The sequence below is a fragment of the Anolis sagrei genome, chromosome 3 (genome assembly GCF_037176765.1).
Source record: "Anolis sagrei isolate rAnoSag1 chromosome 3, rAnoSag1.mat, whole genome shotgun sequence".
Classification (NCBI taxonomy): domain Eukaryota; kingdom Metazoa; phylum Chordata; class Lepidosauria; order Squamata; family Dactyloidae; genus Anolis; species Anolis sagrei.
The window spans coordinates 215,610,515-215,625,078 of NC_090023.1; the positions used below are offsets into that span (position 1 = coordinate 215,610,515).

The 14,564-nt window shown below is 41.1% G+C and overlaps 1 protein-coding gene across 2 annotated transcripts; it reads right to left on the reverse strand.

Annotated features, from left to right (window-relative positions):
* Positions 1-284: 284 nt before the first annotated feature.
* LOC132769881 (proton channel OTOP1-like) lies at positions 285-13,749 on the reverse strand. Of its 2 annotated transcripts, XM_060766809.2 has the most exons (7): positions 13,468-13,749; positions 11,377-11,677; positions 8,851-8,987; positions 8,291-8,349; positions 6,946-7,073; positions 4,088-5,010; positions 285-2,090 (listed from the first exon to the last, which is right to left on the reverse strand). In XM_060766809.2, the coding sequence occupies exons 2-7, from the start codon at positions 11,624-11,626 to the stop codon at positions 1,917-1,919; spliced, it is 1,671 nt and encodes a 556-aa protein (XP_060622792.2). In that variant the 5' UTR covers positions 11,627-11,677; positions 13,468-13,749; the 3' UTR covers positions 285-1,916. The 2 variants fall into 2 exon arrangements, with proteins under 2 accessions (XP_060622792.2, XP_067321961.1); XM_067465860.1 differs by lacking the exon at positions 13,468-13,749 and having other exon boundaries at positions 11,377-11,740.
* Between the last annotated feature and the right edge of the window lie 815 nt (positions 13,750-14,564).

Below are 14,564 nucleotides of genomic sequence, written 5' to 3' on the forward strand. Positions count from 1 at the left end.
AGTTCTAGGGATAACCCATTTGAAGCTTGTTCTAAAATCTAGAGTGGAGACACTGCACAATACATTAAAACACAGAGAGACTTAACTTTTAATATTTGTTATGTCTTCTGTATATGGCTGTCCCAAACCTTTTGCAGATAAAAGTATTTTATTTTTCATTACAACAGGAGGATAAAAGCCACATTCCTGCTGTTTAGTTCTGTGATTCATTGGTCATTGGTAATATTATTTATGGCTAGTGAAATTCTATTATTGTTAAATCTTCTATATACTGTATAGTTTTTTTGTGAATCATAGGAAGGAAGGTGGATGGATAATAATAATAATAATAATAATAATAATACATTTTATTATTTATATTCTGCTTTATCTCCCCAGAGGGACTTAGAGAGGATTACAGTACACATATAAGGCAAACATTCTATGACCTTTACACAACGAACAATGATATACAATACACTGATAAGGTAAAGGCCTTCCCCTTTTCATCTCCAGCATCTGGAGGTGATGTTTAACTCTGGCCATGAGGAGGTACTCTTGTTTCATTTTCTATGCCGAGGAGCCTGCTGACCGTAGATATATCTCCAGTCTTTTTGCTTGTATGACTGGATAGGGTGCCCTTTTGCCTTCCCTCCAAGATGGTACCTATTGATCTACTCACATTGCATGTTTTTGAACTTCTAAGTTGGCAGAAGGTAGGGCTGACAGTTGGGAGCTCACCCCAACTCGTGGCTTCAAACTGCTAACCCTCCAGTCAGCAGCTTTTCTTGCAGCTAGTGGTTTTAACAACTGTGCTACCATGGCCCCTTCAAGGACACAACTCCCAAAAGACCTGCTAGCAAGTATCATTTTCTTCTTTAACTCTGATTTGATAATGCAGGGACTGGCATCAGAAAAAGTAAGGAACTCTTCTAAACTGCTCCTATACTTATTTTAGCTTTATCACATAGACTACAGTACTACAGTTGATTACTTTTCTAAATATGCAAAGACTGTTTGGACAGCAGTTTGACTGTTGGATTGGGACTCAGGAGACTTGGTCAGCTGTGATCCATGGGGTAATGCTGGCCAGCTGCTGTTTCAAAGCCTGGCATGGGGGCATATCTACACTGTATAATTAATGCAGTTTGGCACCACTTGAATTGTCATGGGTCAATGCTATGGAATCCTGGGATTAGTAGTTTGGTAGCACTCTTTGGCAGAGAAAGCTAAAGACCTTGATTCCATAGCATTGAGCCATGGCATTTCAAGAGAGGTCAAAATTAATTCATTCTTACAGTGTAGTTGCACCCATCTCTTGCATGACTGTTGCAAAGATAAGCTAGTTAATATGTTTATTTATACCCCGCTTTTTCTCTCCACAAGGAGACTCAAAGCTGCTTACATTAAAAGCATTTCAATACAATTTAAAATCTACAAATGTACAAATATTAAATCAGAATTAAATATTATTGTTATTAGTTCTAGGCATGTCAAGTAGAAAAATAAAGTTATTATTATTATTATTATTATTATTAAGTATTCTGAATATTTTCTCTATACAACCATTCAGAAAGTGACTTGCCCATTAACAGAAGACATTCTCTCTCTTTTTAAAGGGCTATGCCAAAGCCAATAACCAAATGGCAGATTTTTGCTTGATGCCCAGGACATTAAGTGTTAAGAATGCAAGGCAAACAGATGACTGCTAATTGTACTGATTGGATATAAATTCAGGTCTTCACTCAATCACAACACACACTGCCACTTGTACAAATAGCAAGCTAGACATAAACTGTGTTGGTGCAATGCTAGTTGGCACAGCAAGCCTGTCTTTGTGAAGGACGACTCTTCTTAGCTTCCTTGAAATGTCTACTGTTGGTCATACTTTGCCCATGATGATAAAATATGTTCATTGCTTCAAGGCTGGCACTTATTCAACATGTCTTGCAGTAGACTTCAAAGAGACTGGCCACGGAGTGCATGCGGTAGAAGATGCCCAAGGGCAGGGAGATCTTGACTACAATGGCCCAGAGCGTGAAACCGTAGAAAGACTGCTCAATTTGGCTTACCAAGTGTGGGCGCGTGCCATAGGCATATAGAATCCAAACCTAAGTGAACAAAGGAGATAAGGAATAATAATAAGAATAAAACTTTATTTATACACTTTATTTATTTAAACCCTATTTCCCTGAGGGGACTCAGAGCAGTTTCCACATATGCAAAATAATACAAAAACATACAATATAAAACAAAAACATAGGCATAAACTGTTAACACAACATATACATTAAAATCAATTTAAAACCAGTTCCACTCTCTTCTTCATGCAATATTTGGAATGGGCTGGGCCAAGGCTAGTGCAAGGAGAAGAGAAAAATGGGGCTGGCTGAATGCTTCAGTGCAAGGATCGGTCTCAACAATGGCCCTACTAGGGGACTGGGCAACTAAATTCCAGGGCCAATTAAAGCACTATAAAAAAGGTCTGGGCTGGAAGAAAAGGTACCCTCAGATGACAGGGAATTGGGGAATGGATGGGGTACAAGGTCAAGTCCTAACTATTGGCCCAAGGGCTTGTGACTTGAGACTAGTTATTATCGAAGGCCTGATGAAACCACCAAGTCTTCAAGTTCTTACAGAAAGAGGTGAGGGATGGGGCCAGCCTTATCTCCTTGGGGAGGGCATTCCAGAGGCAGGGGGCCACCACCGAGAAGGCCCTCTCCCTCATCCCTACCAATGAATCAGATAGTCCAGTTATCATGTGACATACTGTGGGGCACATGATTTCTATATCTTCATCTTTTCACATGTGTAAGTATTCGCTGAATGAACATGTGATGGTGAATGGGAACCTTTTCCCTAGGTTGTAAAGTAGGTTGTGGTTTTACAATCATTAAAATATTTTTTCTTCCATTAGTGTGCACAAAAATTTGTTTGGAAGTGGACTAGGTTAGATCCTTCCAAAGAGAGGAAGATTTAAGCATATGCACAGTGGGATAGCGAGTCTATTCCTGGGTTTAGTCTGAAACGTAAAGGAGTTATTCAAAATGCTGGGGTCATTTGAGGAATAGGATTCAGCACCTTGGAGAGATCCTTTGACATTTGAACTAAAGCCCGGAATAGATTCATTATCCAAGGCAGCAGTCAGCTGAAATCAATGACATCATCATGGCAACATCTGTTTATACAACATAATGGAAAGTAAAATAGATTTCTTTGTAAAAAAAAGTTGGTTTATCAACTGTGGAATTAGTAATGATGAATAAGAGCATTCATATCTTCAGATGCATCTGGGAAGGATAACTAAAATAAGTTCAAAGAAAGATGCCAGTTATTTAAGATAGTTTGAAATGCTAAACATACTGTAGTGAATAATATTCCCTTTTTTTCACAATGAGAACTATGATGGATTTTGAAAATATTGTATATCACATGTTCTAGTGATACACTTCTAAGTTATACCATTAAGACTCCATTTACACTGCCATATAATGAAGTTCCAGAATGCAGTTGAACTGCATTGAATGAACATGTGAGTCTACACTGCATTATATGGCAGTGTAGATTCATATAATCTAGTTCAATGAAGTTAAACTGAATTTTGAAACTGTGTTATATCGCAGTGCAGATGGGTCTTAAGTTAAGGTAAAATTCCACTCTTTATTTGTTTTATATGCTCTTTTTTTATGCTTGTGAAACTTTGACAGCTGTAATTTCATAAAATTCACTTATTAACTTTAAAAAATGTCATTATTCTACACTAGTTTGTTGTCTAAGCCTAGTGAAACTGTGCTATTGATATACCCATAATACAGTCTAGAACAGAGTTTGGAAAATTATTGGTTTAGACAATCCCCCCCCCCCAAATGTTGGTGGGAAAAACTGCCAAAAAGTAACTTTCCCAAGATTTGAACTAAAGCTGATATGCTGAAATAGCAATTAATGTCAAATGGCTTCAGAGAAAGTATTATCTCCATTTCCTAGAAGTTCTGTTGGATTGTCTATCCCTAGGAACCTTCACACCACTTTCAAACTTTATGAAAGTGAATAGAAATAATATCTATATTTTTGTATCACCTCTGCTTCTGACACAAGCTGAGCAACTCACCGAGATGTTGTAGAAGATAAGGAGAATTGAGATGTTTTGTAGAATTTTTCTTCTGATGCTTGGTTTCTTAGGTTCTCCTTGAGAAGGGAGAATTTGGAATTGGGGTTGGTCGCCATCATAGTCATTCAAGTGCTGAGATATCTGACTGTCTAAATTGGCCATGAAGTTGGTCACTGTGTGAGTTTTGGAGAAAGATCCATTGCTGTTTTGCTCCATAGGACATCTAGAAATGGAAAACACCCAGCTGCTACCAGCAAATTCAGTATTATCTTGAGAATCTGCTTCATCATGGTAAGGGCTGGAGTACAAAGCTTCAGTGATGAACAGATTCTGTCCCAGTATTTGAATAGTCTTACAGAGAGAGAAGCAGAAGTCCAGAAGATGGAGACTGCCACTAGTATGGAGAAAGAAGATGGCTACCAAAGAAAAGATGGACACCATGAGGGGACCACAGGAGCTGCCCAGAAGCAAGGTGACATCTAAGTTCCTTACCACACTCTTATCTGAAGAGGGATCTCCACCTTTCTTCTTCATCCTGTAAGTGGTGATGCCAATCAAAGTTGCCAAGAACATGGCAGACAACAAAATGGAGTTGAAGATGTAGTATGTTCGAAGGGCTTCAGGAATGGTTTCAGGCAGCTTGGCAAGCACTCCAAATGAGATCATCACCCCAAAAGTTGCTGAAATGGCCAAAGCCCCTAAAATTAGTCCCACAAAAGCCCCACTGAGGTGGAAGTGTGCCTTCTGAGCTACTGGTGGCTTCTGATGATGACCTTCCCTGCCAGTGTTCTTCCAAATGATATACAACATTGTAGAAGAGAAGAGGCTGAACTCAATGTTGAAGGGATGCAGGTAGGCAGCACCCTCCGAAAAGCTGTGGCACAGGCTGGTGATACAGATGCAGCTGTTGGTGCTGGAGCTGCCTGGAGGGAGAACAGGAAAAAAGTAGCTGGTATGCTTTCTGCTGGTACTGAAACAACAAAATGTCTCTGAAGTTGTATTATTATTAACAGTGCTTTCATTTCCAATTCCAAATTCTTCCTTCTCAAGGAGTTGTAGTTTTACAAAGTCTTTAGCTGTCCCTACTGAAGACTGCTAGTGTTTCACCAAACTATTAATCCTAGGATTCCATAGCATTGAGGCATGGTGGTGGTGCAACATTTAAACTGTTAACTATTGAATCTACTGACCTAAAGATTGGCAGTTCAAAGCCGTGGGTTGGGGTGAGCTCCCGCTGTTAGCTCTAGCTCCTGCCAACCAAGCAGTTCGAGAACATGCAAGTATGAGTAGATCATAGGTACTGCTTTGGTAGGAAGGTAGTAAAGGCACCCATGCAGCCATGTTGCCAACGTGACCAGGAGGCTCCTCAGCTTGAAAATGGTACAACAGCACCTCCCCATGTTCAGAGTTGAGCACCACCTCCAGAAAGCCAGAGATGATAGGGGAAGCTTTTGTCTTTGTTCTGTGCGTTTGAATGTCATTGTTATTCTACTGAATGTTTTGCCTATCTGTGTATGTAGTAATCCGCTGTGAGTCCCCTTGGGGAGTAGAATGGAATATAAACAAACTGTTATTGTTATTCTTCTTGTTGTTGTTGTTGTTATAGTGGTGACAAACTACCATACATTAATTATACAGTTTAGATGCACCCTATGGAAACGTATAGTACCAACTTCCTTTTCTCAGTTTGATTCTAAGGTGCCTTTGTAGACTAATATGGCTATGTCTTTAATTTAAAATTAATACAATATAATTAAGGACATAAACAGATCAGCATTAAAACAGAATCACAATATTTGCGATATTGAAACAATTAAAAAAACCAACTAAGCAGTAATACAGCATGTTGTGAAAAACACTTTCTTTAAAAACTTTTAGTTCTAAACACCTTGGGAATAAAAAAAAGTCCAATGAAAAACAGAAGAGGCTATTCTGGTCTTTCTGGGAAAGGAGTTTGAATATTGGCAGCCACTAAGAATGTTGTGTCTCACATCCCCACTAACCATGCTTGTGAAGGTGGTCGGACTGAGGGAGGCCTCTCCTGAGGTATTAGGTGCCGGGAAGACTCATATGGAGATATGCAGTTTTAATTTGGAGAAGTGCCCATCCTTTCCCATTAAGAATGCAGACCTTTCCTGGTTTTTTTATTAATGGAAGTCCCTGGCGGTTGGATTGAGTGGGCCTTGTGGTCTCTTCCAACTCTACCATTTGGATGGGAGCCTGCCAACAAATACCAAGTATTGTGGGCTACATTTCAGAGGAACAATTGGCAAATCCACATTTAAGGATTCCTTGCATAAGAAATCTATGAAATTCGCGGGGTTGCCAAGTTAACTGGTGACTGGAAAGCACATGCATGCAGTTGATCATATTTTAGAATTTGGCAGATCCTGTAGTCCAGTGATTCTTAACCTGTGGGTCCTCAGGCTTACAACTCCCAGAAATCCCAGGCAGTTTACCAGTTGTTAGGATTTCTGAGAGTTGAAGGCCAAAACATCTGGGGACCTACAGGTTCAGAACCACTGTGTAGTCTGTCATTGTCCTTCTCAAGCCATTTACAGACCTCTACTGCTTGTTGAGAACAATCATGATAGAATGGTTTGAGCATTGAACGACAACTGTGGGAATAAGAGCTCAACTTCCTGCCTAGCTGTGGAAACCCATTTAATGACTTTGGAGTAGTTCAACTCTCTCAGACTCAGAAAAAAAACATGGGCAACTACCTTTTGAATCTATTTTACCATGAAAACACCATGATAAGTTTGTGTTTGAGGCACCATAAATTGAAAAAAACTGAAAGGTACACAAGAACAACTGTTCATTGCTTTCCTCTCTCCAATAAGAAATGTAGTTTGTACCATGAGGAATCTGAGAGCTCTCTCCCTTCTGAGCATCATAAAATTCTTCTAGCTGCTTCATAGATTCGTCCAGCACCACATTCATCCACAGAAGCACATTAGTAGCCAAAGTGTGCATCAACCCAAACCTAGAAATTAAAGAAAAAGAAAGAAAGAGACTAGTTATGTGCTGTATTGTGTACTTTTGAGAGATATTCTGTCATTTCACAGTCATGATGGTTCAAAATTAGGACTGACTTCTAGTCACCAGGTCAACTATACTATTATTCTCTCAAACTTCATTAACAATTCATGGCATCATTTTGTTATTGCAGAGGCTGTCCATCATCACATCTACAGAATATGGTGAAAATGGGAGAGCAGTGGTGAGATACCTTGCAGCTATTCCTGCTGGATTTTCTAGCTCCTTCCCATTTTCCAATAGTTGCTGTGTGCACTCCACAACCTGTCTTAGACATCCTAACAAACCAAACTAAGCAAATCATGGATTTGGAAGACCCTTGGAAGGAAGCCTGAAGACATGTCCATCTCCTAGAGTTGAACAATACCTGCTTTCAGGTATTGACAATTAACTATCCACTGCAATGACTCAAGAGAATAGTCCAGCATTTCTCAACCTGGAGGCCGGGACCCCTGGGGGGGGGGGGCATTGTGAGGAGGTGTCAGAGGGGTCACCAAAGAGAATCAGAAAACACAATATTTTCTGTTGGTCATATGGGTTCTGTGTGGGAAGTTTGGCCCAATTCTATCATTGGCGGGGTTCAGAATGCTCCTCGATTGTAGGTGAAATATAAATCCCAGCAACTACAACTCCCAAATGTCAAGTATATTTTTCACAAACTCCACCAGTGTTCACATTTGGGCACATTGAGTATTTGTGCCAAGTATGGTCCAGATCCATCATTGTTGGAATGCACAGTGCTCTCTGGATGTAGATGAACTACAACTCCAAAATTCAAGGTCAATGCTCACCAAACCCTTCCAGTATTTTCTGTTGGTCATGGGAGTTCTGTGTGCCAAGTTCAATTCCTTTGTTGGTGGAGTTCAGAATAGTCTTTGATTGTAGGTTAACTATAATCCCAGCAACTACAATTCCCAAATGACAAAATCAATCCCCCCCCCCAACCCCACCAGTATTCCAGTTTTGACATATTGGGTATTTGGTTTAGTGAATGAAATACGTCCTGCATTTCAGATATTTACATTATGATTCATAGCAGTAGCAAAATTACAGTTATAAAGTAGCAGCGAAAATAATGTTATGGTTGAGGGTCACCACAACATGAGGAACTGTACTGAGGGATAGTGGCATTAGAAAGGTTGAGAACCACTGGAATAGTCCTACCTGTTTATATGCTGGTGTTCTTGAATGCAAATTTTAGCACTGAACAACAGCAACGAGACCTGTAAGGAGGTAAATTCAAAATTAAAGACAACGTCACACCGTTACTGGCTCTGAGGCGGAGAGAACGTGACTGCCCCAAATTCACCCAGTGGGTTTTCATTGTTGAGTGAGGATTTAAATCTTTGCATTTAGAGTCACAATTCAATACTCAAACCAATACACCATGCTGTCCCCACCTGTACTCCCCCAGATTGCTTCTCCTTTGAGCTGCAGGAAGGCTCAGAGGTGGGAGGCCATGTAGTCCACATCCAAGACTTAAAAATATTTCTTTGATTCTCTCAAACCTGGTTAATTGCATTAAGTGATGTAGGCATTTTTCAAGGAAATTCAAAATTGTTAAAAAAAAAAAAGCCAAACGGCTTAAAACTCTGGATGTGGACTAAAATGATCTGAGGAAGAAGGAAGCAAAGAATGCTTGCTTACACTTTGAAGGATGAATCTGGCTTAGCTGAGATTGCTGTAGTTTCTCCACCAAGTATCAAAATCAAATCCAGTCTCACCTGAATGATGGTGAAAACAGCTTGTACAACAGGGAAGGTGGTGATTAGCATGGAGGCACAGTGCTGCAGCTCATAGTAGTAGCCCAAGGAGAGGCAGTCCAAAACCAGTGTGGCCAACGCAAAAAGAGATAGGCCCCCTGTCATGACAAGAGAGCACTGTCACCCCAAACATTGCACAAAAAAAATAGACACTTAGACTTCTCTTTTGTCTTCCTTTGAGGCTGAGTGTGTGGCCCACCCAAAGTCACCAGTGGACTTCCATGGCTGAGTGGAGATTTAAAACCTGATCTCCAGACCACTACACTACATTAGCTTTTAGCTCTTCCATATTACACAATTATAGCGCTATGATACCATGTTAACTATCATGTTTTCCTATGGAATCCTGGGATTTATAATTTAGATAGGCAATAGTTTTGTGGCTGAAGCTTATAAGAGCCCCTCTCTCAACTACAGATCCCAGAATTCCATAGGATGGAACCACAGCCCATTAAATAGAATTGTAGTGGTAGCATTTTGTCAAGCAAAATGATCCCTGGTGGAAGTAGCTGAAATTACTCCAAGGTGGTTGGGGATGAATTTCCTGATGTAAGGATTGCATAGTCCACTCAAAGGAATATCTGTGTCAAAAGCCTTTTCTGAAAATACAGAACCTCTTTTAGTATTCTAGAAGCCCCAAGAGTGGGCTTTATCTTTGAAGAATCCTGATAGTTCAAACTGCATTAAATGGACAGTGTACATGAGACTTAAGAGTGTTTTGAAATTTAACCTACCTCACAAGGTTGTAAAGGCAAACATAACAATTTGTCACAGCCATTTATAAGACAAACAGTTTGTGAATAAATGTTATTTTTTTTATTTTGCCTGGTGCAGTACTTCATGGTTCATAGCATTCCTACTCATATAATGCAGATGCCCTTGATTTCTCGTAACCAGAAATGTCTACATCAGGGGTCCCCAAACTAAGGCCCGCGGGCCATATGCGGCCCGCCAAGGGCATCTATCCGGCCCGCGCGGCCTGGCCTGGCCTCACGCAAAGCCCCTCTCTGCCTCGCGCCACCCGTCGGCCCTGGCAAGCAATGGAAGCAGCGATGAAAATTACCTGCCTCACGCTGCCCCTCGTGCAAGCCAGGCATGGGAAGGGCATCGCGCGAGAACAGGCCATGAGTTGCAGCTTCCCTTGCCAGGCCCGACGGGCAGCGAGAGCGCTGTATGGAAGGGCTCTGGAGAAGCGCCTTTCCAAACAAGCACACCTTTAATTTGTCCTGTGGAGCGAGAGCAGCCTGGCTCGCCTCTTCCTGGGAAGAGAGTTGAAACGGAGGCCGAGGCCTGGCAGGCCCTCCTTCTCAGGCGCTGCTCTCCCCTCCCCCGCCAGAAAGGCCGCCTCCCTTTCCCTCTCCCTTCCATCCCCTTGTGCAAAACACACTGGTTCCCCGTAGCAGAACCAGCCCAGGCTCCTGGGACATCGGAGGAAGAGAAAGGAAGGCAGGAAAGGCCCCTCGAGGAATTCTGAGGTGGGTTCTTGTCTTGGTTTTATCTGAGCCCCCACTGCCATATATTCCAGTTCAAAGCAGATATGGTGGGATTTTCTGCCTTAATATTCAGGGATATAGAGATGTATGGAAGGGCACCCAGATCCACACATCTCTATATCCCAGAATACCAAGGCAGAAAATCCCACCACCATATCTGCTTTGAGCTGGGTTATCTGAGTCCACACTGCCATATATTCCAGTTCAAAGCAGATATGGTGGGATTTTCTGCCTTAATATTCAGGATTATACAGCTGTGTGGAAGGGCACCCAGATCCACACATTTTTATATCCCAGAATACCAAGGCAGAAAATCCCACCACCATATCTGCTTTGAGCTGGGTTATCTGAGTCCACACTGTCATATATTCCAGTTCAAAGCAGATATTGTGGGATTTTCTGCCTTGATATTTAGGGTTATACAGCTGTGTGGAAGGGCACCCAGGTCCCCACATCTCTATATCCCAGTATACCAAGGCAGAAAATCCCACCATATCAGCTTTCAACTGGGTTATCTGAGGCAAGGGAGGCTACACTGCACTTCCTGTTCTCGCATGAAGTCCTCGCCACCTGCATTGCTTGCCAGGCCTGATGGGCAGCATGAGGCAAGTGAGGGGATTGGGCCTTGCAAGCGGCGAGGGGCTTTGCGCGAGGCCAGGCTTTCATGATGGGCAGCGCGAGGTAGGTAAGTTGCACTGTGCCGCCTCCCTTGCCCGGCCCGCACGATGGTCCAGCCCTCCAACGGTCTGAGGGTCAGTAATCTGGCCCCCTGTTGAAAACGTTTGGGGACACCTGGTCTACATTATGGAAGGGCAGGAGGATTGTTAGGTAGGGGCCATTTTCTCATATTTGTGAGAACCTATAATCTTCCAGATGCCACTGAATTCCATTTCCCGTCTGCTCTAGTCATCTTGGCCAAAGATAAAGACATTAGGGGCTGGTGGTTTTCATCCCTGGTACTTTGCAATCAATTGTATTTTTGTAACATCTCTACCTTTTAACCAGCTTGCTCCAGCCTGGTGATCCTGATGCATTTTCAGTTGCCTGTTGTTGGCGGAGCGCCAGCCAAACCAGAGCATCCAGACGCAGGACGAAATCATAAGTGCCCCCAGAAATGTAAGGACATTGCGACTCAGCAAGCTGTGCTGATGCATCTCAGCAAGGAGCACAGCACTCCCCACAAAAGTCAACAGTGCGAGATAGAGCAGGGACAGCAGGGAACTAGATTGTGTAGTGGATGCCATGGGTGGGTGATTTCTCTTCTTTGTGACACTGGAATGTGGCAGGATGAAGTTCTGTAGAAGAGCATGATGGTCAAGACCAGAGAACAGAAGATTAGGGAGGGACACACACATTTTGCAACTGGTTAAATCCATATCACATATTGTACATATCTTCTCACAATCTGCTTTCTCTTACACACACTGTGTCACACACAGGCTCATAATAGTGTGGGAGGAAATTACATATCCTTCTTGCTATTTCAATGTAGTTTGCATTCAAGTAATTTTGGGCATATGGTGACTTTTGGCAAACCTATCACGGGGTTTCTTTCAACAGGACTACATCTTTCACAACAACTAAAGGCAGAAGCAGTTTAATACAGTAGAACTAATAATAATAATATACTTTATTTATATTCTGCTGTATCTCTTCAAGGGAACTCAGAGCAGATTACACATATGTAGGCAAACATTCAGCGTATTTTATACAGTAACAACAATGACATACAATACAAAGGCAAAGGTTTCCCTTCCATCTCAGATGTCTGAAGGCAATGTTTAACTCTGACCATGGGGAGGTGCTCTTTTTCCATTTTTCCATGCCAAGGAGCCTGTTGTCTGTAGAGTCTCCTGGTTGTGTTTGCCGGCATGGCTGCATGGGCGTCTTTTACCAAGGCGGTATCCATTGATCTATTCACATTGCACATTTTTGAAATGCTAGGTTGGCAGAAGCTATGTTTGGGGAACATTAGAAACCCAAATTGCAATAAAAGTAGTAATTCCATATTATTTATGCAGGCTGAGTCCCACACACTATCACAAAAATTTGGAACCATTAAACAGACCTCCAACTTCTGTATAAAGCCCTCTAAAGAAGGGGAGTCCAATACTTTCTGACAAAGTCAATACCACTGTTGGACAGCTCTTAGAGTCAAGAATGTCTTCCTAATGTTTGGGCAGAATATCCTTTCTTGAAATTTGAATCACTGGTTTATGCTTGATTATTTCAAGGAGCAGAAAACAAGTCTTGTATGTAACATCCTTTCAGGCACTTAAATATGGCTCTTGCATCACTTGATCACTAATACAACTATAATCGCTAATACAGTAGTCTCGCTTATCCAACATGGGCTGGCAGAACATTGGATAAGCAAAAATGTTGGATAATGAGGAGGGATTAAGGGAAAGCCTATTAAATGTCAAAATACATTATGATTTTACAAATTAAGCACCAAAACATCATGTTCTACAACAAACCAGCAAAAAAGCAGTTCAATACATGGTAACGTTATGTAGTAGTTACTATATTTACTAATTTAGCATCAAAACATCGCAATGTATTGAAACAGCAATAGATCCGGGTGAGAGGCAGACTCCATTGGATAATACAGAATGTTGGATGAGCCAAGTTTGGATAAGCGAGACTCTACTATTTATCAGTGATATAATGCTTTAATATTAACTCTCATAATGAAACCTGGGATATCTCTAAACTGTAATATTAATGCAGTTTGGAATCATTTTAATACCATGTCTCAATGTTACGGAATATTGGAATCTTCAGTTTGGTGAGGCACCAGAAGTCTTTGGCAGAGGTCAGTAGAGCTTATAAAACTACAACTCTCCCAATTTAATAGTATTAGGCATGATAATTAAACTGGTGTCAAACTGCATGAATTTTATAATGTAGGTGCCCCTCTGGATCCCTGATTTCCTCCTGCCCAGAGCTTGTTAAAATCATTTTTTGCTTTACAATTCACAAAACTGGCCATGCTGGCTGGAGGCATTCTATGAGCCACTGTCCTAAAAAGAGAATTTGTCTAAGGTTCCCAGCCTTTTTCTCCTTGCAAGACCTCACTCACCTGGTATTGTCAAGTTGCTGAGACCCCAAATCTTGTCTTCCACTCCTGCTAAGAGGTAGCTGTGGCAGAAATCTGAAGGACTGGCAGGATGAGGCATTAATATACCTCCAGTGATGCTCCCAGGAGGTCTGCTGGGAACCACTCCCGTTCGCATAAGCAGGGGCAGGGAAATCAAGATTTCCAAATCTGCCCTTTCTCTCTTTGCTCTATGCTTGTTTTTCAAATGCCTTATTACAAGGTACAGACCACAACAGAAGAGTCTTTAGAAGCATTCTTCCCAGCACAGCATCAGAAAAAAGAAGCACACTTGTTTTATATTTCAGAAAATGAAAGGTATTTTGATGCTCCGTAAAGCAGATAAAGTAAGGGAATAATTCCCTAGAGTGACACATCCCAAGAAAAAATAAACGTAATCTAGGGAAACATATTTTATTCATTTCTAAAATAAAAAATAACATTTTCAGAAAGATCTTTCTCCAATACACTATTTATAATTGCACAATCACATTTGAACTATAAAATCAATAAAAATGACTAAGCCAAAGTACTGAGTTGCAATAAAAACATTATTTTAAACTTGATTCAACGTGGTATTTTCAAAATGAATACTGCAAAACCTTTGTATAGTTGTTTCACAGGATTTGGCAGGGTTTACTTTCAGGTTCATTTGTACAGAATGGCAGCTTAACCAAACGTTTCATTAATTCAGACTTTCTCATTTAGACATATAATGAAAGCTTACTTTTTGCTACATAAGGGCTTAATACATGCACTTGAGTGGTAGTGTTTCAGAAAAGCATAGAAAGTAATGTGAGTTTTCCTGAACAGCCAGAAAAGGACGAACTACTGTAATACATGTTTTAGAATTAAATGTGGTTTAATTTGTAATTCCCAAAATATAGGGTGTGTGTGTGTGTATGTGTACGTGTATATATGTGTGTGTATGTGTGTGTTTGTGTGTGTGTGTGTGGATATATATATATATACACACACACATACATACATACATACATACACAGGCAATCCACAAGTTGTGAACAAGATAAGTTCTGTAAGTTTGTTCTTAAGTTGAATTTGTTTGTATGTTGGAACAGGTA

Coding starts and splice junctions, on each gene's coding strand:
- LOC132769881 (XM_067465860.1), bottom strand. CDS start 11,737: ATGTGTGTGTCCCTCCCTAATCTTCTGTTCTCTGGTCTTGACCATCAT. Junction 8,988..11,376: donor TGGAGCAAGCTGGTTAAAAG/GTAGAGATGTTA, acceptor TTGTCATGACAG/GGGGCCTATCTCTTTTTGCG. Junction 5,011..6,945: donor GAGCTCTCAGATTCCTCATG/GTACAAACTACA, acceptor TTCTCCCTCCAG/GCAGCTCCAGCACCAACAGC.